The following is a 26,218-nucleotide window of genomic DNA, read 5'->3' on the forward strand; positions in this document are numbered from 1 at the left end:
GCATCATCAAGAGTCTTACTCGCATAGTAGATGGAATAAAACACCTTGTCCTTCCTCTAGCCGAGAACTGCCCCAATAGCAAGGTCACTCGCATCACACATGAGTTCAAATGGTAAGGACCAATCAGGTGCCATAATAATGGGAGCAGTCACCAACTTCTTTTTAAGTTCTACAAATTCCTTGAGGCAAGCATCATTAAAGTTGAAAGTTACATTTTTTTCAAGCAGCCTGCACAAAGGAGTAGCAATTTTCGAAAAATCTTTAATAAAGCACCGATAGAAACCCGCGTGTCCCAAGAAACTCCGACACCCTTCACTGAAATAGGTGGAGGTAACTTTCAACTGCCTCCACCTTCGCTTTATCAACTTCAATGCCGCTCCTAGATACTCTGTGACCCAACACGATGCCTTCTTGTACCATAAAATGACACTTTTCCCAATTCAGTACCAGATTTGTTTCTTCACAACGGGCTAGCACCTTGCTCAAATTCCTCAAGCAGTTATCATAAGAAGACCCAAAAACTGAAAAATCATCCATAAACGCTTCCACAAATATTTCCACCATGTCGGTGAAAATAGCCATCATGCACTTCTGGAAAGTGGATGGTGCATTACAAAGTCCAAACGGCATTCGCTTGAAGGCAAAAGTGCCATAAGGACAAGTGAAAGTAGTCTTCTCCTGATCCTCTGGGCATATGACAATCTGATTGTATCCTGAATAATCATCAAGGAAGCAGTAATATTCATGCCCGGCTAACCTGTCTAGCATTTGGTCGATGAATGGAAGTGGGAAATGGTCCTTGCGAGTTGCCTTGTTGAGCCTTCTATAATCAATGCAGACTCTCCATCCCGTAACAGTGCGAGTAGGGTTTAGCTCATTCTTCTCGTTCTCAACTACAGTCATTGCTCCCTTTTTGGGCACACATTGAACTGGGCTTACCCAGTTGTTGTCAGAAATAGGAAAAATGATCCCTGGATCGAGCAACTTGATTACTTCCTTTTTCACCACCTCTTTCATAATGGGATTTAATATTCTTTGCTGCTCCACAGTGGGGCAGTGTCCATCCTCTAAAAAGATTTTATGCATGCAAAACGATGGACTAATACCCTTGATGTCAGCTATAGTCCACCCAATGGCCTTTTTATGCTCACAGAGTACTCTGAGCAATTTTTCTTCTTGAGTGCTGGTCAAGCTGGACGAAATAATCACAGGCAATGTCTCAGAGCTCCCCAAATAAGCATAGCATAGATGTGCTGGAAGTGGCTTGAGTTCTAGCTTCGGAGCTTCTTCAATAGATGGTCTGGGAAAGGTCAGAGTAACAGGCCTATCTAACTCTTCAAATTTTCTAAACCCATGTACATAACTGCAGGACATATCCAGTACTTGCTCGATTTCTCATATCATTTCATCTTCACTATTTTCTACATCCCCAATCAATACTCGTTCAACAGGATCTACGGGGCTCATATAGGGCACTAACGATGTGGCATCACTCTCCACCACAGAGATCATGGATAACTCTTCATAGTGGGCTGGTAACTTGAGTGCTCTGTAAAACATTGAAGACCTCCACTCGATCACCCACTCTCATTGTCATCTTTCCTTTGCAAACATCAATAATAGCTCGACCCATGGCTAGAAATGGACGCCCCAAAATAAATGGGACTTCCTGATCGGGCTCGTAGTCCAGGATAATGAAATCAGCAGGGAATATGAAAGAACCCACTTGAACTAGCACATCTTCAATCACCCCCTCAGGATGAGCAAGGGAGCGATTAGCTAACTGTTGTTGGGCGTGGCTCACCCAACCCCAACTGTCTGAACACAGATAGCGGCATCAACTTGATGCTCGCTCCAAGATCACATAAAGCTCACCCACCAACATGTTTACCAATCGAGATTTGGATAGTGAAACTACTTGGATCCTTCAATTTCTGAGGTAACTTGCCTTGAATTATGGAACTGCACTCGTCAGTGAGTGTCACAGTCTCGAACTTGGTTAGCCTCCTTTTATTTGTCACAATGTCCTTGATGTATTTTGCATATTTGGGTACTTCTTGTAAGATGTCAACAAATGGAATATTAATTTGCACCTGCTTCAAGATATCAAGAAACTTTTTATATGCGGTATTATCTCTTAATTTCTGCAATCTTTGAGGGAATGGAGGTGGTGGCCTTGCAACCAATTGTGGGGGTTGCTCAGCCACCGCCTTTCCAGCTGGCTTCTCTGGCTCCTTAGCTTTCTCTAATGTTGATTCTATAGTGGTTGGCCTCTCATTAAAAGTCACTTGTTTCCTTTTTTTAGAAAGAACTTCCTCTAGTTGTCTCCCATTCCTCAACGACGCGGCATTAAGGGCCGCCCTAGGATTTGCTTCAGTGTCACTTGGAAGAGCTCCAGTTGGTCTAGTGTTTTGAGCACTGGCAAGCTGTCCCACTTGACGCTCCAAATTTCTCACTGTTGTGGCGACGGTTTGTTGTTCAACCATCATTTTTTTGAACATGTCTTCAAGGTGACTTGTAGGACTCGCTTGTTGTTCAACCTGAGGTTGTCTATATTCCTGTTGAGGTGCTTGAGGCCTGTATTGATTTGAGTGCCCTGGTTTCCACCCCAAGAGAAGTTTGGGTGGTTCCTCTAGTTGGGATTATAAGTGTTCCCATATTGGTTTGTTTGTCTCCTATTTGGATTACCCACAAAGCATACAAACTCTGGGTTTGCGGGGCACATGTCACTCGTGTGCCCCTCTCCACATATTTCACAAAAAGCTTAAACCTGTTGTACCTGTTGCTTGTTGATACTCAAGTTCATCTGGTTGACTTGATTGGTCAGTGTAGAAATCTGCGCGGATAATGCTAAGATGACATCTAACTCAAGAACCTCTGCAGACTTTTGCACTGTGTGTCTGCCCACCTCTCCTTGCTAATCCGGATTGATCTTGGAGAATTTGTTCAATAATGCATATATCTCGTCAAAGCTTTTCTCCAACACATGACCCCCAACTGCAGCATGTACCACGATCTTTGTTTCTGAATGTAGCCCTTCTATGAAAGTGTGAGCTAATACTTCATTCGTCTGATTATGATGAGGACAGTCTCTGAGTAGCCCCTTGAACCTTTCCCAAGCTGAGTATAAAGATTCTCCCGCTTTCTGTTTGAAGGCCACTATCTCACTTCTGATCTTTGCAGTTTTGCCTGAAGGAAAGAACCTTGCCAGAAATTTTCTTGCCAAATCATTCCATGATGTGATGGAATTAGTTGGTTCTACCTTTAGCCATCACTTAGCCTCTCCCAACAGAGAGAATGGAAAAAGTGTGAGCCTCACATAATCTGGAGTGACCCTGTTAGTGATATAAGTATCACTAATCTCCAAGAAGTTCAGAATATGCTGTTGTGGATCCTCGTGTGGAAGACCCATAAATTGCCCATTTGCATGAAGTAACTGGATCATGCTCTATTTCAGCTCAAAGTGCCCAGTGATCCTGGGCTTCAGTATACTGGAGGTGACATTAGCAATGCTGGGCATCGCCACCTCCTGAACATCTATGGGTTGCTCCTCTGCCATGTCCACAGGAAATTGAACAAGTGCCTGAATATTATTCGTATCCCTTGCTTCCCTCAACCTCCTGTGAAATGTTCTCTCAGGTTCAGGATCAAAGCCTTGAAGTCGGTCCTGGCTTCTGACCCTACGCATTCAATCAAAGTTCCTGAGATCTGAGCAACAATCAAGTAACGTTAGACTACACTAAATAAACAATTAAAGCAAAAACTAGCAAGTACTTAATATTCAAGTCCCCAGCAACGGCGCCAAAAACTTGTTGCTCCCAAACGCACACGCAAGTATACGTGGTCGACAAGTAATATAATGATAAGTTGAGTGTCGAACCCACAGAGACTTGTGTAAACTACTCACTAAATCACTAAAATTGTTACTCAATCCAGCTAAAATCAAAGTCCAATAATATGATTATATTATACTACAATTCTAAATAATAACTAAGTTATCAAGTAACGAGTTGATTGTTGTGTATTCAGTAGAGACAAGTATTCCAGAGTTGTGATCGATTCACCAATCGTATTGTGTTCTAACTCTCTTTCATATAATTCACTCATGGTTGCTAATTAATCGATAAATGCTCTCATAGCCTTCTCCCGAAGTACTACTCACCTATTCTCAATAGATTAACGCCTATATTCCTATGAAATCATTCTATTAAGAACGCATTAAGATCACGATATTTAATTAAGCATGGTGACTAGGTATATTCCTATCCTAACCACAAATCCGCTCCCCCTAAGGGTTAAGATCATGCTCTCTTCAATTCTTCTCTAATCTAAACACGGCTTTCCCAAGCATAGCATAAATAGTAAATAAAACCTAACTACTGGCCAGACAATTAAGCAATTAAACACAGAATTGAAGAAACAACCATATATTGGTGAATTATAATCAAGGTCAAGTCAACGTAAAACAACAATATTCATGGCTAAAGCACAACCCCAGAACGATGGGTGTTTAGCCACTCATGATGTAATCAAACAATTGCATAAGTTTTGATTAATTGAAAATACTAGAAAAGATGAAGAATTCTGAGATGTTCTTTCTCCTCAATGTTTCTTGCGTGTATATTTGCTCCAAAGGGCGTCTCTCCCCTCAAAAATAGGTTTAGTCTTGCTTTTATATCAGTTGGGTAGGTCAAGGGCTGAAATAAACTTGTCCCAGACAAAATAAGACATATTTCACGTCACCAGCGCCCAGCCCGGTGCCAGGCGCCCTCCATAGCGCCCCAAATGTGAGCATACTGTTTTCGGCGCCACAGGTGGCGCCAGCCGCTGCCTGTGGCGCCCAACTGGCTTCCTTTTCCGATTTTTTTCGTTTTAGCTTCAATTCTTGCACGTTTTGTCCCAAATTGCTCCCGAATCATTCCTACAAGTAAAACACTTCAAATCAATATAATTCATCGCATTTAACATCACAAATTCACGAAACAAGAGTAAGATATGAGGCGATTTACATAAAAATATATATACTTTAAGCTAAACATCAATTACCCCGATTTTACCCGTATACAATTATCAATTAATATTTGTATAGAGAATTATTTGTATTCAGATTTTAAGGGGATTTGACGGTGTAAATCATTTTGCACCATGAATAGAACTTAGCATTGAAAGTCTCTGCATGCACATGCACAAGTTTCTTTTATTTCTTCATTCGTTCAAACATGTGTTTTCATTGTCCGGGTCTTATCTGTTTCTCACTTTTTTAATTTATTTTGTTGGAAATTTCGTTCTCACAGTAATATTGCCTCCTAGTACTATGTACAAATTAAAAACCCACATTTCAATTTCAAGACTCCATGATACAAATTAAAATAGCAAAAATCAAATGAGTCGAGGTAAATTTATGTACATGTAATTAATTAATTATAGTTACAATATAGTGAGCAACAACTTTTGATTAGATCAGTACTCATCAACATGTGTACAAAAGCAAGAAAACGAATCTCATCAGATCAATGCATTATGCGGAGAGCAGACGGATGAATCAGCTCCGCTACACTCGAAGCTTAAAGGAAAAAGATAATAATTAATATTCCGTTTGGTCAAGCTTACAAAATAAGCCTATTCCAAAAAGTATTTTTCTCAACAGTATTTTCTAAAAAAATATTTTTGGTGAAAAGTAATTTTTGTTTGGCTAATTTAAAAAATATTTTTGAGCTGCAATTAGTGTTTGATCAAGTTTTTAAAACAATTATTTCTAAGTGTATTTTTTTTCAAAAGCATTTTTTTACAAAAATATTTTTATGGAAGCTACTTTTTTCATCTTCTCAAAAATAGCTTCATCTTCTATTGAAAAACATTTTTTTCTTTGAAATAATTTGGCCAAACGCCTTAAATTTGAAAAAATGCAATTTTGACAACAAGGAAGCACTTTTACCCAAACAAATTTGGTGAAACATGCTATAAATTTGTCAAACCAAGTTATAGGAGCTTATCTAAGTCCATAGAGGCAGAGGCGGATCTATATAGTAATATATGGATTCACATGAACCAGTAGTTTTTGTCCAAATATTATATATGTCGTTAAAAAGTTCATTATATAGTTTAAATATTTGACAGTAAACTTAGTATATTAGTGTATATTAACTTACCTAATTCGCTTATGCATAGAGGTCCTCACGAAGTATGATCAAGAAAAGAGGCGCGAGTGTGCGAAAGGAGTTCTTTTATTTTTCTATCTACTTCAAAAAAGAGGAGAGATATAACGTATATATAAAGGTGTATATGAAACATATTACGAGGAGTTAAACAGTGATTTCAGAGTGATTTCAGACAACTCCAGAGCAGTTCTTAGCAAGTTCGAGGACGAATATATGTTCAAGTGGGAGAGAATGTAACGACCCCACCGGTCATTTTGAGCTCTAGCACGTCATTCGATGGTTTGAGGCCATGGGTAGCTTCACTTCAGGTATTATAATTTGTACGCGTGGTCGGAGTTGAATTTCAGGAAATTCGGAGTTGATTTGGAGAGAAAATTTTCATTTCAGAAGCTTTAAAATGGAAGAATTGACTAAGGGTAATTTTTGAGTAAACGATCTCGGAATTGGGGTTTGAAAGTTCTAACAGGTTAGTATGATGATTTTAGACTTGGGCGTACGCCCGGATTAGGCTTTGGATAACCCGGGAGCGTTTTGGTGCCTATTGTGGAAAGTTGGCATTTTGGGAAGGATGTCCTAAATTTGGGATGGAGTGCATTTCAATGTTATCAATGTCCGTTTAGGATTCCGAGTATGAGAATAGTTCCGTATGGTGATTCTGGTATTGGGAGCGCATCCGAAAGTGGATTTGGAGGTCCGTGGGTCATTTTGGGGTCGTTTGGCGAAAGCTAGAAATTTGAAGGTTTATGAGAAGTTTGACCGCGAGTGGATTTTTTGATATCGGGGTCGGATTCCAATTCCGAAAATTGTAGTAGGTTTGTAATGTTGAACGTGACTTGTGTGCAAAATTTGAGGTCAATCGGACGTGATTTTATAGATTTCGACATCGAATGAAGAAGTTTGAAGTTCTAAAGTTCATAAAGCTTGAATTAGGGTATGATTCATGATTTCGGCATTGTTTGGTGTGATTTGAAGGCTCGACTAAGTTCGTAATGTATTTTGGGACGTGTTGGTATAATTGGTTGAGGTCCCGAGAACCTCGAGCGGATTCCGAATGGTCATCGGATCGAGTTAAGTCGTAAATGACGGCTCGAACCTACGGGTTCGGTCAAATTACCATTTTTCCCTCAAAAAGAAAATTTCGAGGTTTCGGGTCGTCACAAAGAACATGATAAGAACAAATGCAGAATCCAAAGAGTGACATGGCAGATGAAGAACAAAATTCCGTTTGGTAATCCTAATTTTTCTTGTTTGCTATTGGGGGTTATAATACATATCACAGTGTGTATATACATACATGTCTTGCATTCATTGGTTTGATGTACACACCGGATGTGCACCAAGCCAATCAAATCTGCCTCTTGTGCTCTTATATAATCTTTGGCCTCTCTCTGCTTCTCGACTTTACCGATCTTTTTGACATTCCATATAAGGACCTTCATGTGGAACTATTGTTGTTTTTACATTCCCCTCGCACCTTAGCGCTACCTCTGGTTTTTCGTCTTGTGCAGCCCTTATTTGTCTTTTGTTCTTTGGCCTTTACTTTCCCCCTCCCCCCTCTTTCTTAGAATTCAACATTTATGATATGTTTTGCATCTTGTTCGCCCACTCTTCATTCAGGGTTGCGCAAGGATATCTCTCTTTTCTTAGACTCCATAAGGAGAGAATAGTCCACTTGGGTGGAAGGGGAGGCCAGGTTTTATTTTACCTGGGCCAAAGACTGTCCCCTCTGCTCTTCCGGGAAAAGTCGCTTCCTTTTTTCGGGGACTTTTCCGCAACTCCTTATCACTATTTCGCTTTCTATAAAGCATATTCTGACTTGGAAGAAAGGCTGGAGTTGCTATCATCTAGTGTAAACGCACCTGCGAGGTTTGGGCCGCAGGTGTGGAGCAGCAGAAGCGACCAAGAAGGGAGCAGATGCAATTTTGGTGGGGAAGTGGTGAGACCGCAGATGCGGTCATCTTGGCGTAGAAGCGAGACCGCACCTGCGAAAGGGAAGGCGCAGAAGCGGAGCAGGTAGCTGGGGGCATCTTCGCAGAAGCGGATCATTTGCTACACCTGCGGAACCACAGAAGCGGTCAAGTGACCGCAGGTGCGGGGATCGCTGGGCAGAGGAGGATTTTTTATAAACGGGATTTGGCTCATTTTTCTTCCATTTCTCACTTGGTGGAGGCGATTTTGGAGAGCTTCTAGGAGGAATTTTCATCAAGCAACACAATGTAATTGATTCCCATCTATTGCAAGTTAAATACAAGGATTCTATAAGGATTTGAGCATGGAAATTTGTAGAAATTGTGGGGTTTTGGTAGAAAATCTAGAAATTGGTATTTTTAGATTTTGACCACGAAATTGGACATGGAATCTAGAATAAGTTATAAATTTAAGTCATATCGAACTTGGTAAATGAATTTCTAAAAGGTTAAACTTCATTTTCTTGACCGGTAAAAGAGGATTTACGTTTCCTTGGATAATCGCTCCTTGATGAATTCTTGATTAACTGTTTGATTGTATTTTTCTTTTTGTGGAGCGGGCCGAATGCCTCGAAAAATTAAATAGATGCATTTATGGTTCGCGCCGTTCGACCCTCGACAGTGCATAGTTTAAATATTATATTGGATCGGATCGTACGACCTCAGCTGATTTGCACATGATTGAATTGATTGCTTTGAAATTTATAATAAATGATATTGCCTCATTGGCCAGAGATAAACTGTTAAAAAATGAGAAATGAATTTGGAGATTTCTTAATTATAAAAGAATTATTTACTTACTTCAAAATAATGAGCTCATAGCCGTTTTATATATAACTCATGTTTAAATCATATCATTGGCATTTTATTTATAACCCATAATAAGTGTCGAAGTCGATCTCTCGTCACTACTTCTTCGAGGTTAGACAGGATATTTATTGGGTACGCATTGTTTTCGTACTCATACTACACTTGTTGTACATTTTGTTGTACATGTACATATACATTAGAGGCATTGTAGGCGCAGCGGCGTGGTTGATATAGGGACTTAGGTGAGGCTGCATTCGATATTACGACCCACAGCCAGCAGTTTCTCCTTCAGAGTATTTACATTTTCTTTCGTGTCCAAATTTGTATTTCGGACAGTTGCTGTATTTTATTTTATTTCCTAATAAATGCTCATGCACTTGTGACATCGGGTTCTGGGATGATTATGGGTTATTTAGTATTAAAATTGAGAAAATATTATTATTTATTCTATAAATTTCATCTTTCACTAGTTAATTAAAGGAAATTTTGTTTTTTAAAAAAACATTATTAAAAATGAGAATTAAATTTACTATTTAGTGTTGGCTTGCGTGACAGTGGTATTCGACGCCATCATGACCTTTAATAAATTTTGGGTCGTGACACTCCACATATTAATATTGAGTCTTTTGGTCGTTGAGAGACTTGAAAACCAAAGGCTTGTTAAAAAATAACGACTGTAAAGTAAATAAATCGAAGAGAAATAGAGAGAGAGAGAGAGAGAGAGATTTATTATTCAACTTCAAATTCATGTACATAATGAACTTAAATCTCATCTATTTATAGAAGAAAGCAAGCTACTACTGCAAACTGCTGTGTAAGCTGCTACTGCAAGCTGCTTGTAAGCTGCTACTGTACCAGATATAGATAATCTTCTGCCGGGGATAATATTTATCCATAACGAAGTACATAAATGATAAGCTTCTTCAGGAAGCTTATTTTCAATAGAGTACTAAATAGATAACCATATTTACGATGGAGTCCCATATGCATAAGCTTCTTCAGAAAGCTTATTTACAACAGAGTACTAAATGAACATCCATAATATGATATATTTTTGTAACACTCGCCCTTGGATGTTCATTAAAAGATAATGTGCCTCATTAAAACCTAACTAGGAAAAATCCTGTGGAAAAAAAATTCTAGTGAAGGAAAAAGAGTAATTTAGTAATACGCATTGCTAGGTGCCTTATTAAAAACTTTATAAGGAAAACCCCGTGGGAAAAAACCTTAGTAAGGAAAAAAAAAGAGTGCATCACGTATTTTACTCCTCCCTGATGAAAACCTTGTTTCAAATATTTGAGTCTCCGTATTCCAATCTTGTATACCATCTTTACAAAAAGTTGAGTTTGTAGAGAATATTATCCACCACTATTTCAGATCGATTTAAATTAATCTCATCAAACCAAGAAGCTGCTACAAGTCATTTCATTGAGTTCTTTGCAACCTGTCTGCATCAGCTGCTTGTAGAAAACTTCAATGGAGTACTAAATGAATAATCTTCTTCAGAAAGATTATCTACAACAGAGTAATAAATGGACATCCGCAATAATATTTTCATTACATTCCCCTTTGGATGTTCATTATTATGTACCTCGTATAAACCTTACTAGGAAAAATCCCATGGGAAAAAAATCCTAGTCAAGAAAAAAGAGTACACTAATAATATACATTGCAAGCTGCCTCATTAAAATCTTTACCAGGAAAAACTCAGTGGGAAAAAACCCGAGCAAGAGAAAAAGAGTACAGTGCAGAGATTTGGGTATATCTGGACCAAGGAGTTCATCATTCTTTTCTGGAGGTAAGAATGGATCCTTAATCCGTGTAGGAGAACAACTATATCTTGCTAGTAAATTAACAGAAAATACTATGTCAGGCCTTGTAGCATTAGCAAGATACATTAGTGCACCAATTGCACTAAGATAGGGTACTTCGGGACCAAGGAGTTCCTCATCCTCTTCTGGAGGTCGAAACAAATCCTTATTCACTTCAAGTGATCGAACAACCATTGGTGTACTTAATGGGTGTGCTTTATCCATGTAAAAGTGTTTTAAGACCCTTACTATATAGGCAGATTGATGGATAAAGATCTTGTCTGCTAAATATTCAATTTGCAGATCAAGACAAAGTTTTGTCTTCCCAAGATCTTTCATCTCAAATTCTTTCTTAAGATATTCAATTGCCTTTTGGAGCTCTTCTGGAGTTCCAACAAGATTTATATTATCAACATAAACAACAAGTATATCAAATTCTGAATATAGGACAAATAACATCATATATGTAACTTTCTTTCAGCAAATATTCACTGAGGCGGTAATACCACATACGCCCAGATTGCTTTAAATCGTACAAAGATCTTTATAATTTGATCGAGTACATTTTCTGAGACTGAAAATTATATGCTTCAAGCATTTTAAGTCCTTCAGGGATCTTCATATAGACTTAATCAAATGAGTCATATAAGTTATGCCTTGCATTTAAATGGCATGACATCTCTAGGTGTCTAGACTACAGGTCTGATCCTCACAATCTTTTACAATATTGTGCATTATATTGTATCAAATATATCGTCGACGATCATTTTGTATCGGTTCCTAAGTGACATAACTTGTTGAGATCTCACCACTTTCTTTATTTTCAAGTACCTGAACTTCTTCAGGAGTTTCATGAAATGTTATGTCGTGGGCTCTTCTAGAGCTTATTTCCTCCTTATTATGATCTTTTTGATCATTAGCTCCTATCATATTTCAAGAATTATTACCTTTGGAATCGATTGTCCTACCACGCTTCATGCGTACAGTAAACTCTATCCTTCGGGGACTATAATTTTAATAGGAGTATTTGCAGCTGAAATATGATATTTAATTTTGGATCAGCAAATGCTTCTAGCATTTGAATTGAATTATCTTCTAAGTGAGGATCATATTAATGATAATTCGATTCATCTAGCATATTTTTCAGCTGTTTATTCCATTCCCCAAATGTTAGAAAAAGTAACATATATTCTCAACCTTCTTTAGGAAACATATCTTTGTGCATTGTGGTAGAGAAATTAATCATATACCACACATCAAAAGATAGTAAAAATATTTGGTTTCTGATCCTAAACCAATTGTGAAGGGAGGACTTATCATATATTGTTGGTCTGATGCATATAAGTGCCGCTATATGCAATTTTAAAAAATCTTAGACCAACACATGAAGCTTTGTTCTGATAAGCAATGGTTTAACCATTAATAGGAGGTATTCAATGTTAAACTAGCTTGGATATAAACTAGCATCATCAAGATGAACTATCTTGATTTAATAATCTGAAAATTATTCTCATAACTGAGAAAAGCAATTTCACATGACAAACTGCAAGTTGACAATAATCGCACATGTAACCATCTCATATATGAACCTATAAGTGGTTCACATGATAGGTGAATGGGCCTATATTCACCTTTTGTATATTTCAGAATTAGGGATCTTAATCCCAACTTTAGCTGGTATAATCAATTTATTATGAGAACAAGCAACACAAGAGAATTCTTGAAGAATCTTCTAGTTCTTCAGTATATGCTTATCTGAATTCTCAAATATCTCAAAAAGTGGCAAATGAAAACTTCAAGTTTATCATAGCATGTACTATCTCTTAGTAAACTTCTAGTTTACTATGGCATAAACTTTTGCATTAGTAAACTTTTGGTTTACTATGATACATGATGTAGTACAAATTGAAGATATAAGGCGAGTAACTTCTCATATACATATTATTTTATCCCATATGATTGTGGAAACGTGAAGATTTTCAATCTTTCAATCATTTGTAGTCTCAATATGATAGTCAGTTGTATTAGTAAACTTTGGGTTTACTACAATATATATTTGGACCATAATCATATAATATGAATCACATATTTGTATATAAGCTCTTCAAGAACCTTCATTCATTATCCACAATATAATATTTATCGGACACTGCTAGTGTCATATGTCTTCTAGACAAACAGTTAGCTCTTTAAGAGTTGTTGATATATTTTGTACTATCAAATATTGCTCAGAAACTTCTGATATCATGAGACAAAATCATAATCAAATGAATATTATAAAGACAATTCTAAATTTATAAATGTAAGAAATTAAGAATTTCAGTATTTTTACCACTAACTTTGTGACAAATATCTTCTTCACGGAGAAACTCCATTAATATCTGAATATTTTATGTCAAAGCGGTAACCACATAGTCATTACATCCTTCAGGGAAAGATACACGAGTTGTTATTTCCTTCGTGGAACTCGATAACTAACCATAACATATTAATATGGTTGTAGTAGAAAGCATTCTACAAGAATACTTTTGCCTTGGAATGATATTTAATAAAAAATTTCAAGATAGTTTATGTACAACGGATACGTGCGATAATGATCTTTATGCCACAAAAACAAGATTTATATCCTTTGTTATTCTACCTCTTCAGGAGGTGAGTTGTGATATTTCTTCATTCACTCCAGGGAATGAAAATGTGCTTCAAAAATAACTTTGAATAGCTTATTATTTTATTTAAACACAAACATACATAGTTTCATAATATTTTCCTGCTTCAGGAGAAAATTTCAATTATGTTACTTCTTCAAGAGCAAATTTAAAATACGAAAAATTGAGTATATCTTCTCTCAATCATATTACCTCTTCTGGAGGTGAATTGAAATACATTTACATCAAAAGCGCGTTCATATTTACGAGCTTTATTAATATTGTCGCATTCACTTCAGGAATGAATTAATATTTATCAAAAGTTCTCATCCTTCAGGGAATGGAACATAACTATTTGAGCGTGCATTAATCACACCAAATTGTGTGACGACTTAGAACCTCTTTTAAGATATTGCTTCTTCAGGAGCAAATCGAGGCATGCAAGTAATATAGAGAAATATTTTTCTCTAGCTTATCTTCAATTGTAACCATAGAAAGCCTAAATTATCACTTCTGGTGGCCATAGTCATATACCACTTCTGGTGGTTAACAAAAAATTTAGTTACAATGAGATATACGAAACATAACCACTTCTGGTGGTTGTATATTTCTTGCAAACTCTGCTGGAGTATAAGTGGATCTAACAATGTTATCCACTTTATAATCCTTTATTATGATAATTAGGATGAAGGAAATAAATACCAAAATAGGTATTGTATACGTAGCATATAACCAAGCAAGCGATGATAAAGATATTAAACCAAATATAAGCCAAAGGCTCAAATTACTTCACACAAATTTGGCCACTCCAGACGTAAGTGATATCCACATCTCTGTTGCCAAGAAGAAAAGCTCACCACCTCAAGGATATAATCTGCCTTATGATGCTCAGAATGAACAAGATCTACCACGGATGTAAGAGCGTCGCCATACATCGGAGATGAACACTGAAATAGAAATTAAATTTGAAGTAAGTGCTCAAAATGGCTGAGTCTCGTGCTGATAACGTGCTATAAAATAATGACTGTAAAATAAATAAATCGAAGAGAAGGAGAGAGAGAGAGAGAGATATTTATTATTCAACTTCAAATTCACGAACATAATGAACTGAAATCTCATCTATTTATAGAAAAAAGGAACTTGCTACTGCAAGCTGCTGTGTAAGCTGCTACTGCAAGCTGCTGTGTAAGCTGCTTGTAAGTTGCTTGTAAGCTGCTACATCAAGCTGCTGTGTAAGCTTCTTGTAAGTTGCTTGTAAGCTACTACTGTACCAGATATAGATAATCTTCTGCGGGGGATAATATTTATCCATAACAGAGTACCGAAATGATAAGCTTCTTCAGGAAGCTTATTTTCAATAGAGTACTAAATAGATAACCGTATTTACGACGGAGTCTCATATGGATAAGGTTCTTCAGAAAACTTATTTACAACGGAGTACTAAATGAACATCCATAATATATATTTTTGTAACAAGGCTAACAATATAGCTCCTAGAAAGAAATGTCAATAAGTCTAAAAACGACAAATGTTGTGTTAATATTTTACGACAAATAAATTAAAAAATAAGAAAATATAGGGAGTTGTTATTTATTGAGATAAACGTAAAAAGAAAGATAATAATTAATGTCAACTCATAAATACATTTATTTTCTACTATTTCATTCTTATTGCTTCAAGTTCGTATTTAAATTACCAATTTAAATGTAATTAATACTATAGTATACAAAGATTTTGCTCTATTTTCAGTAATTAAAAATTAGTACAAGATTCAAAAATTAAAATAATTGAGAAGTATCTAATTATGTAATTATAAAACAGTACAAGATTTAAATTAAAATATTTCAAAAGTATTTGCTATTTTATCTGTAGTAGAAGTTGATTTAACTATATATCCGACCATTAAAAATATAAGTAATTATATTTGTATATTGTAAAAGTTGGTAATCTAACTATTAGATAATAGAAGTAGCTCAAAGGTGATTGATCACATCTCGAAATTTTAATTTTTTTTTTAGTAAAATTTATAGTCTTAAATATACCATAATATTTTTGAGACTACAAAATAAATTAATTGTTTTTGAAGAGTAACATGAAAAATTAAAGGTTACATTAATTTTTAAATATGAAGGTATCAATCCATTTTGCAACCGACTAAAAAAGTCTCATAAAAATATAATGCAATTATCATGAAAAATAACGAAGAATTTCAATTGGTTTTTATGGGTCGTTCACGAAACTTCATGTTTTTGCTTAGTTAAGCTATTTATAAATGTGAAAGAACGAAGATAGAAAGTTGAATAAATAACAAATTTACGGCAGTTCCCTTGTGACTCCTTATCAATAATGTTCTTACGTTAGTTAAAGAGTTTTTGAAAAATAATCTCAATAAATTTTGTGTTTTTCTCCGGAATAAAAAAAATATTGCATTGAATTAGCATTGAATTTAATTTAGTGCTTCTGTGCACGAATATAATTATATAAACATTTTCTTTACATATTTTAAATAACGAAAGGATTTGTCCTAAATATTAGGACTTTTTATATATTTCAAATAAGGAAAAATTTAATAATTAAATTTCTAAATATTAGCAAAATAATAAAATGACTATTTTGTATTGTGTAAACTCTATTTTTTAAAGGGTAAAAAAGACGAATGATATTTCGCTAAGGGTTTTTGCGCTTTTAATATAGTACTACTCTTAGAATACACACGCTGCGCGTGTATTTCATATCAATAAATATGATTTTTTTATAAAAATTACATAGATATTTTTATAAAAGTGTCTGAATTATTAAATAAAAATTAAAAAAAAAATCAAATTCCTGAAAAAATAATGAACATTAATCATATTTATTTAACTCAATAAAAGAACATCTCTGCTTTACAAAATACCTTATTATTTGGAGTTTCGTTAGGGATAGATTTATCGACACTATGATAAATTATGAAACTATATGAAAACACTTTTGGAAAGTGTTTTATTAACATTTTTTTTAAAAAGAATAATTTGTGAGCTCCTAAGTTTTGCTTTTAAGTTTCCATCTCTTGGTATCTTGAAGCAGAAGACTTCTAATATCACCTTAATTATTGTTATTCCAGGTGAAATAACAATTCCTTATGTATTCTTGTGAAAATTAACTTAATCAACTTATAAAAGTAAACTTATTGAGATTACATTCCTAAATATTAGGAGTTATTATATATTTCAAATAAGAAAAAAATTTAAAATCAAAATTTTAGTTAATTTTAACGTCCTAAATATTAAAGATATTAATTAAATATTAATTTTCTCCAATATAAAATTTATTTTATATGATAAAAAGGTCGACCAATTTTGCATTAAAGTTTTGTACTTTTATAATAGTATGGATTGATTGAAGAAGACAAAATTAAATGAAATATTATTTTCCTATATATTTATTAGTTTTAAATTTTAGCTTCACATTATTTACCACGTAATTACTATAAATTAATATACTTTGTTGCAAATACTAAGTGGAGTAAAAAAGATTCTTCCAAAAAATTACTCATTGATATTAAAAAATTATTTTGTTCACCATGATAAAGCACCGTCATTTTTCAATTGCCATATATAAATTACTTCAAAGGAACGACTACAATTTTTGTACTAACGATCCAAATAATTGACTTCTATTATTTATTTAAGGTAAACTTTTAATCGATTTTAAAGTCCTACATTTTAGGTACCTAGTTTAAATAAGTATAGATTTAATAACCAATTTTAATGAATTTTGAGGTCCTAAATATTAGGATAATTAAATGACTATTTTATCCAATGTGAATTATATTTTAAAGGGATAAAAAAGGCGAACAATATTTTCCTAAGGGCCTTCGTGCTTTTAATATAGTATAGATATAGATAGATTTGGAAATCAAAGTCATTTCTTTAATTATGTTTTCTCGGATCATTTTTTAAATTCTTTAACTATAATCTTGTTCTTACTTTACTTGTGATATCTGTGTAAATTAATTTTTTTTGGATCAAAATTCGAAATACTATAGGAGGATAAATGATAGATGTAGGTGGTTTGAGGGGGTGATTGGTGGTAAAAAGAATTGGCCTAATGTGGGTCCCGTAACTTCCACATGTTCAGTTCATCCGCAACCCCATAAGAAATACTTAGTAGTGTGTTTACCTCGAAAAATATGAGTAACAATTAAAGATGATTTGTGATTTTAAAGATATGTGATTTATTCCAATATTAGTGAATATACAAGTAATATTAGGTTTAAGTAAGAAAAATTGATGAACCAAACCAGTGTTGTTAAAGCTACGTGGACCTCGAGCTCGATTATATCGGTGGCCTCGAGGTGAGTTAAGAGCAAATAAAGTAAGAACAATAAAGTTAAAACAATAAAGCGGAAGAACAAGCGTGGAGCACGAGAAAAGCAAAGTAGAATGTTCTATTGCAGTGAATAATGTATTTTTTTTACAAATAATTGGGGTCCCCTTTATATAGGAGGAGAAAACTCCAATATAGTACATTCCTAATTGTGGTAAAGAATTCTATTGGTACAGGTGTATAACAATCTAGTACAGACCTGTACCGACTCGTACAAATCTTATCCTTTAATCCATGCCTTGATCCACGTGTCCTTGAGAGATTCCCGCTCTTTCTTAAGTGTCATCAAAATGGTACTGCCCTCGATATAGGTTGCGCCAGGCCTTCGATTTGATCCTTTGAGGTGTGTGCTTCATAGCCGGACCCGACTCCTACTTCGAGTCACTCGAACTTATAGCCCAATTTAAGACTTCGAATTTGGGCTCCTTGATTTTGACCGTATACAGATAGTCCCCGCGTTTCTTAGAATGAAAAGATAAGAAACGATCTGATTCTCGCTCCTTCGATGTCCCAATCATGACGTCTGTCTAGTGATGTCGGTGGTCCGTGTGACTGAAAAGTCGTGCAAAAGTTATGCCTACACAGTTTCGAAAAGACTTTAATGAAAGACGGCTATTGGTCGTGCGTTTAGCTTCTCCAACACGCTTAGACAGCCTCTATAAATACTTCAATCATTCACCCTTCGAACTTTTACTTTTACAATATCATCAAATCCTCTCTGCACTTATTCCTTCCTTGTGCCTATTTCTTAACCAGCTCCTTCGCCTTCTTCTGAATTTTCACAACAAAAATGGCAAAAACCTCTAAGACAGTTCCACAAAGAGAGAAGGCCTCTTCGTCTTCACGTCCGTCGAAGAATAAAATGTGGTACCTCCCAGTATTGAGGAGTGCACCCCCTGGCTTTGTGATACATCTTCTGATTTCAAGGCCGACAAGCCTGCTTCGGTTCCAGGACGATGTGAACCCATGTCTCGAAATATTAGCTTAGTAACCGAACTTAAACAAGTGAAGGCAGATTGTCATTGGGGGATGAAGTGCACGTGGAGATCCTTTCACCCGATGAGGATATCACCACTCACAAAGCGGGATTCCTAAGCGTATACACATACCCATTTACCTTAGGTCCCATAGATCCTTCTTTGCCCTTTCCAGACCCAATGATCCTTGATTTCTGTCGACAATACCAAGTGACACTCGACCAAATTTATCCCTCCTTCTGGCGGATTGTTCACCTAATAAGGTACTTTTCAAGCAAAGTCGAGGGGATGCCTTTTACCCTCAACCATCTAATCAGGTTATTCAGCCCTCGTCTGTATCGAGGTGGTCTGATAAAATTGCAATGCCGATCTTCGAAGTCTTTCTTTGCTAGCATCAATGAGGATAAAAACCGAGGGTGGATGAGCCGCTTTGTTCGAGTCAGGACCTCCGATCTGATTCCTACTGAAAAGATGCCATTCCCCGAGGAATGGAATATGAAGTGTAAGTACAGACCTATTGAGAATGTTTCATTACTTAGACCTTTTCCCTTTTATTTGAACTAACTCCATTTTGATGATGCAGCCGTTGAATGGTACCCAGATACTATTGCGGACCTCCCGGGCTAGGTTCGGCAACTAGATTCCACTTTCACATATGCCGAGCGCGTCTGGCGCAATTTGGCCAAAGGCCGATGGGAGGCCAAAATTCACGGTGAGTCCTTATTATTTTCATATTCAAATCCCTTGGTTAAATACTCCTCATCAATACACTTAACTTTGCACTTGTGCAGGCCTCGGAGATGTTGTTTCGATGAGGCCGCCCCTAACTGGTGAGGTAAAGACCTAATAACCTACCAAAGATATGAAAAGAAGGAAAGGGTCGCCGGTGGATTCCTCGAAGCCAAAAAAAGTCCAAGCTTCAAAAACCTAGGGCCGATACGACGGCCTTGACTCTGGAAACTGTTGCACATCTTCGTGCTGAGGACGAAGAGAGAGATGAGGCTGAGGACGAAAATGATCACCCGTTAATTACTCAGAGAGGAAGAGGCACCGATCCTTCAAAGGCTGCTGAGCTGGAGGCCACCGAAGTGGTTCAACCTCAACTTGAGGAAGTTCTCAGGGGGAGCTCGAGCGACGTTCTCGAACTGACAAGTGGCAAGAAAGCGCCTCATTCATCCCCGAAGAGGCTGAGAAGCTTTGAAAGCAGGTAAACTTTGACTTATCAACTTCATTCAGAGTTTGATTCTTGCTTTTTTGACCTCCTTCATTTGTGTTTAGTCTGCGATGCTCTTCGATCAGGCTTTTTCCAAGTCTCGAGCTGAGCTTGCCCGATGTGAAGATGAGCTCAGGAAGCTTATGTCAGAGATGGACGAACTTAAGGTTTTCTATGCCAAAAGAGAGGGGGAACTCAATGATCTTCGAGCTAGTTCTGTAAAGGCTTCCCAATTGCGGACAGAGCTTGTCAAAAAGGTAATATAGCCTTTGTGGGTGTATTTTATACTTGCTTGTTTTGGCGTCTAATGTTCCACCTTTGCAGTTCTGGTAAAAGGCTGACCGGGTGGAGCAGCTTCGGGATGAGCTTAAGACCAAAGAGGTTGTAACCCTTGAGTGCAAGCAAAATATGGACCGATTGGCCTCTGAAAAAGATAATCTTCGGGAACAGCTGGCCTCGGCCGAGAGTCGGCTTTGGAGTGCAAAGGAAGAGGGTCATAAACTTAATGAGCTTCACATTGAGGCGGCCGCTGAGTTATCTAAGGTTAAGTCCGAAGCTGATACGTTCGTGTCTTCTTACCAAACGGATGTTGCAGCTGCCAATGCACGGGCTAGGGAGATATCTGCTGCAGCTGAGCTTAATTTATCTTTCACCGTCAACCATGCTCGGCTGGAATCTCGAAGGCATACTCTCGAGGAAGTACATGCTAAAGGCTTTGACCTTTTTGTAGAAATTGAGAAGGTGAAGGCTCTGGAAGAAGAGGCAGCTGCACTGCTTTCTACTGATAAGGATTCTGTCAGCGGCTCCGAGAGTGGGGATGATGAAGGCGAAGTCCCTGAGGGAGAAAAGGCCCCCATAAATCAGGCTGCCGAAGGTCAAACCACCGAAGATGTAGTTTCGGTAGATACTGCCCCCGAGCGAGTGACCCCGACGGTAGACTAGGTCCTTTTTAATTTTATGTAAGGGCTCAGTGGGGGAGTTTTGTAAATGTGTTTTGGACCATTTCTTGAATATAAATGACTTTTGCTTTATCTTTGTTTTTGTGTTAAATTCCACCTTGCCTTCACTTTTGAAATGAGATTTGGTGTTGTTGACGATAAGTCTGATGTATTGTACTTAGAATATAATACCCTTAGGTTTCCCCTTAAGGTTTGAACTTCGAGTCGAGTCTTATGTTAATTCAATGTCAGCTCGGGGTGAAGGACTTTTGAGTTTGGGCTAGGTAAGGTCTCGAGCAAGGTATGCTTCGGCCTTTAAGCTCCTTAAACATTGGCCCTTAGGCTCTTCAGAATTGGCCCTTAGGCTCTTTTAGGTTGGCCCTTATGCTCTTTTGGATTGGCCCTTAGGCTCTTTAGGTAGGGTCAATTCGTCCTCTAAAATGGCTATAAATTTTTCCCTCTTTCTGGCTAAAGACTTAGTGAAAATTTTGGTATGCCTTAGCATGTACTTTTGTATTCATATTCGTTTGATTTTTTTGAAGGTTCAATTTATTGGAACCTCGTTTGTATTTTTATGTGCAACGTTAATCGAATACCTCTTGAGATTTTTTCGAACGCTGATGTTATCGAAGCCTTCACATTATTCGAGGGTTGATTTTATTAAAGCCCCTTATAATTTGCTTTTGCCGAGGGTAGCCTGATTTAACCGGTTTTTTCGAAGTATTTGAAGGTCTTTAGTTTTATGGTGGAAGTCGGACGTATCCAAGCCGCATTATTCTGGCTATAGCCTTTTCATATGACCGTAGTCTTTTATATGGTCGTAGCCTTTAGTCCCCGAGTGTGATGGCCTTGGCCTTAATATCGAGGGATGCCTCTTTGAGGTTTTGTGAGCTTGAGTGTGCCTCTTTGAGGCCTTATAAATTCAAGTGTCTCTCTTTGAGGTCTAATAAGTTTGACTGTGCCTCTTTTAGATCTTATAAGTTCGAATGTTCGATGACTCGATATGTCGATTGTCGATAATAGTCCTCGAGTGTTCGGGTGCATTCAGGGTTTTGGCCCTTGAGTCGTTAAATGTGAAAATAGTAGACTTCTTTGAGGCACAAAGTGTTTTGATATAATAAGAGTGCTTCATCAAATAATTGATACGTGTGTACATATTTTGCCGCTGGGGGCTCGACTATTCTATATGGACACGGTTTATTTGACCGTTTGGCCCATTACAATATTCCCCTATCGAGGCCCTCCTTGGAATGAATTGCTTTCTTCAAGGATGCGTCCTCCGAGGGTGATGCCCTAGTGTTCCAGGTTGATTGAAAAGAAGCCTTGAATACTTGTTGAATATTCTTTAGGTAGCATATAGGTGTTGCCTCATTAAAAACCTTCCCGGTAAAACCCATTTGGGATAAAACCCAATCTAAGGGAAAAAAGTGCAACACGTGATTTAAAACCCAAGGTCTTCGAGTTGAAAGGTGCCTCGATGTTTCCAATCGAACATCTACAAGGAGTTAGATTTAAATACGAATGGAAAAAAGGGAGGAAGTCATACCTAAGCAGTAATAGCATTTGAGCAACGATACATTCCAATTGTTTGGTAGTTTCTCGCCTTCCATTGTGCTAAGTCTATAGGATCCTTTTCCTATGACTCTGAGGACACGGTACGATCCTTCCTAATTGGGGCCTAGTTTCCCTTCAATTGGGTCTCGAGTGTTGAGGGTGACTTTCCTTAGGACTAAGTCCCCGACTCCGAAATATTGAAGGTTCGTCCTTCTATTGTAATACCTTTCGGTCCTTTGTTTTTACGCGGCCATTCAAATTAATGCGGCCTCACGTTTTTAATCTAGTAGTTCGAGAGAAGTGTTCATAGCTTCGTGATTTGAGTCCTCGGTGGCATGCTGAAATCTGATGCTAGGTTCCCCGACTTTGACCGGTATCAATGCTTCGGACCCGTATACCAAAGAAAATGGGGTCTCCCTCGTGCTGGACTTTGACGTCATTCAATATGCCCATGGCACCTCGGGCAATACTTCTCTTTATTTTCCCTTTGCATCATCTAATCTTTTCTTTAAGTTTCGAATGATGGTTTTGTTTGTGGACTCGGCCTAACCATTTGCACTTGGGTGGTAAGGTGCTGAAAGAATCCTTTTGATTTTATGGTCCTCGACGAATTTTGTTACTTTGCTGCCAATGAATTGTTTCCCATTGTCACATGTTATTTCGGCAGGTATCCCATACCGAAATATGATGTGGTCCTATATGAAGTCGATGACTTCTTTTTCCCTTATCATCTCAAAGGTGATAACTAGGGATTATGATGCATTGTACACTTTTTCTTGCTTAAGTTTGGATTAGAAATGTGTACAAAATAGTCCCAAAGGCTCACAAGTTGTGCTTGATTGCAGGTTTGATCAACAAGGTGACAAGGTGTCAAAAACCAGCTCAAAAATGAGTGAAACTTGCACAAGTACCAAGACAAGATCAAGCTTAGTCAAACAGGGCCAGTGCGGTCCACAAAGATGAGGTTCAAAGAGGATGCTTTTCAGGCCACAAGGCAATGCAGCCGCAAAGGGTTTTGTGTCGTCCGTATTGGGTTCATTGTGGCCGCACTCATTTTCGTGCAGTCCGCAGAGCCAAGGTTCAGAGAGGTGGCATTTTGGAGGAACTGACCAATGCGGTCCGCAGTCCTTTTTGTACGGACTGTAGTAGAAGCTATCGCGGCCGCGGTGCATTTTGTGCGGTCCGTGGTGGCTAACTTCAGAGAGAAGAATAGTCAAGCCAAAAGCCTTAGTGCAGCCGCACTCGATTTTGTGCGGTCCACACTAGCCCCGCAGGGGTATTTTTGTCCAAAATTTTCAACCTAGTATAAATAGTTTCTTTTCCCATTTTTAGGTCATCACATAGTTTTGTACGTAGAGCTGCGCTCGTGACTTCTTCTCTTTTACTATTTTGAGTAATTTTAGCTTAGTTTCAACATTGAATCTTCAAGTTTTATTTAGAAATTAATTAATATGGGCTTTTCTTCATCTATTGCTTTATTTTCTTCTCCAATTATGAGTAGCTAGACCCATTAGCTAGGGTTGTGGCTCAACCCTAGTGTGGGTAATTGATGGGTCTTGTATTTTGATGCTTGATTGCCTATGGGTGTTTGATATTTGGGCTAATTTAGGGTTTTAATGTTGAATTAGTAATTGCAAATACTAGTTTACGCCTAGTAGACTTTGCCTCTTCTTTAGAAAGAAAGTCTAAGTCCATAAAATTAGTCCAACAAGGAATTGGGGCGTATTCAAGAGATTGATAGCCCCAATTAAAGGGTTAAACCTAGAGATAGTAATACCCGACTTGAATCTTGATTGCTTGCACAAATTTGCATACCCAATTGGTCTTGAGAAAGTCAATTCGGGCAAAATCACTCAAACTACCGAGAGGTATAAAGTGAGTAGAATCGTGCAATGGTTATATCATACTCCCCAAACATGACAATCTAGCTTTATACTCAAGAATCCGTCATTTGACCACCTAGGAGAAAGTCACTACCCTAGTGCCTTTTATCTATTTGAACAACTCGCAATAGTTTAATCTTAGCTTCACTTAGCCTAATTTAGCATTGTAGTATTATAAAATTAGAATTAATATCAAAACCAAAAATGTTCAGAAGTGCAATTAGGAACAAATACACAACTCCACTTTAGATAGAAACTCAACTCCAATATCTAGCTCCCTGTGGAAATCGATCCCGACCTTCTCGGATAAAAGTTGCTTCGACCAATCTTGCTACTCAATAGTAGTACATGATTGGCCTCGATCACATTTTTGCACCGTTGCCGGGGAGCTAACGGTTTTGGCTATCTATCTAAATAGTTTTGTGTATTGTTCTACTTTCCTTCTTTGTTACTAACTTGTGTGTGTCACAACTTCGGGTACAAAATGGCAGCAAACTTAAACAACACACCTCTTGGAGATCTTCCGCCGGGGGAGGAAGTAGATGACAATGTCGAAGATGAGGTCCCTATTGTGCCTCAAGGACTAAGGAGAGGCCTCCAGGCCAATGATAATATTCCAGACCCTCCCACGCCACCTCCAAGAGTGGCTCCTCGAGTGCTTCCAAACCAAGGCTATGCAAGTGCAATTGTCCCACCCCGGATTCGGGCGGGCAATTTTCAAATTACCAATGTGATGTTGACATTGCTGGAGCAGCGTGGGTATTTCACAGGCGCTGCAAATTAAAATGCTTACAAACATCTTAAGAGGTTCGTGGATACCTATTGGGGGATCAAGCAAACTAATGTGTCCGAGGATGCACTTTGATTGAGACTCTTCCCATTCTCACTTAGAGGGAAGGCATTGGATTGGCTTGAGAGACTTCCCAACCATTCCATCACTACCTGGGATGAGTTGGCGGACAAGTTCATTGCAAAATTTTTCTCACCGGAGCTGGCAGCATTGAGAGATGAGATCTTAGCTTTCAAGTAGGAGCCCACTGAACCTTTGCATGAGATTTGGGAGTGCTATAGAACAATGATGAAGGAATGCCCAACAATGATATGACTGAGGTAATGATCCAACAGACTTTCTACTGGGGCATTAACACGACAAACCAATTCATAGTGAGCCAACTCGCTGGGGGAAACTTCATGAAGTTGTCTTATGATGAGGCTTGTGACATTCTTGATGAGATAGCTGACATTTCTTCTGCTTGGCAAAGTAGAGCCAATGTGCCCCAGGCTGACCCCACGGTCACTCATTTGCACAAGGAGTTACATGATCATGGGCAGGCTATAACTGAGTTGACAACTATAATGAACCAACTTGCAAAGGCACAATTGCAACAAGTTCAAAATCCTCTCCAAATAAATGCTATGGAGGGTTTCAACATGCTAGTCAACAGAACCAAGGGAATTCAGAGCAATTTGACAATGATTGTGGTGGATTCCAAGATGATAGTTATGATGGGAAAAATGAAGAGGTACAATACATGAACAATTATCAAGGCCAAAGGGGCAATTCTTCCAACTAATAATAATGGAGGCCCCAAGGCAATTGGGGCAACCAACAACAAGGCAATGGTAATTGGGGAAACAACAACCAAAACTCCAACTGGGGCAATCAGAATAATAATCAGAACAATTAGGGTAATTGGAATGAGAACAACAACAACTGGGGTGGTAACAACAATCAAGGTGGGTGGAACAATGGCAACCAAGGAAACCGGGGGCAAGGCTTTCAAAGGCCCCCAATGTACCAACAACCGAACAATCCTCCCCCATTTCCATCCCAAAGGTCTTAGTTCTTCCAACAATGACATGGGTAGAATTGAAATGATGTTTGAACAGATGA

At 37.6% G+C, this 26,218-nt stretch overlaps 1 protein-coding gene and 1 non-coding gene across 2 annotated transcripts; one reads left to right on the top strand and one right to left on the bottom strand.

Annotated features, from left to right (window-relative positions):
* Window positions 1–1,522: 1,522 nt before the first annotated feature.
* On the bottom strand, window positions 1,523–2,489 carry LOC104247437 (uncharacterized). Its single transcript, XM_009803462.1, has 2 exons — window positions 1,919–2,489; window positions 1,523–1,818 (listed from the first exon to the last, which is right to left on the bottom strand). The coding sequence occupies exons 1-2, from the start codon at window positions 2,487–2,489 to the stop codon at window positions 1,523–1,525; spliced, it is 867 nt and encodes a 288-aa protein (XP_009801764.1).
* Window positions 2,490–3,073: 584 nt separating this feature from the next.
* LOC138869800 (small nucleolar RNA R71) lies at window positions 3,074–3,178 on the top strand. Its single transcript, XR_011400053.1, has one exon. It is a non-coding gene; the product is annotated as a small nucleolar RNA R71 (small nucleolar RNA).
* The last annotated feature ends 23,040 nt before the right edge of the window (window positions 3,179–26,218 follow it).

Source organism: Nicotiana sylvestris, chromosome 5 (assembly GCF_000393655.2).
Source record: "Nicotiana sylvestris chromosome 5, ASM39365v2, whole genome shotgun sequence".
In the NCBI taxonomy this organism is placed as follows: Eukaryota; Viridiplantae; Streptophyta; class Magnoliopsida; order Solanales; family Solanaceae; genus Nicotiana; species Nicotiana sylvestris.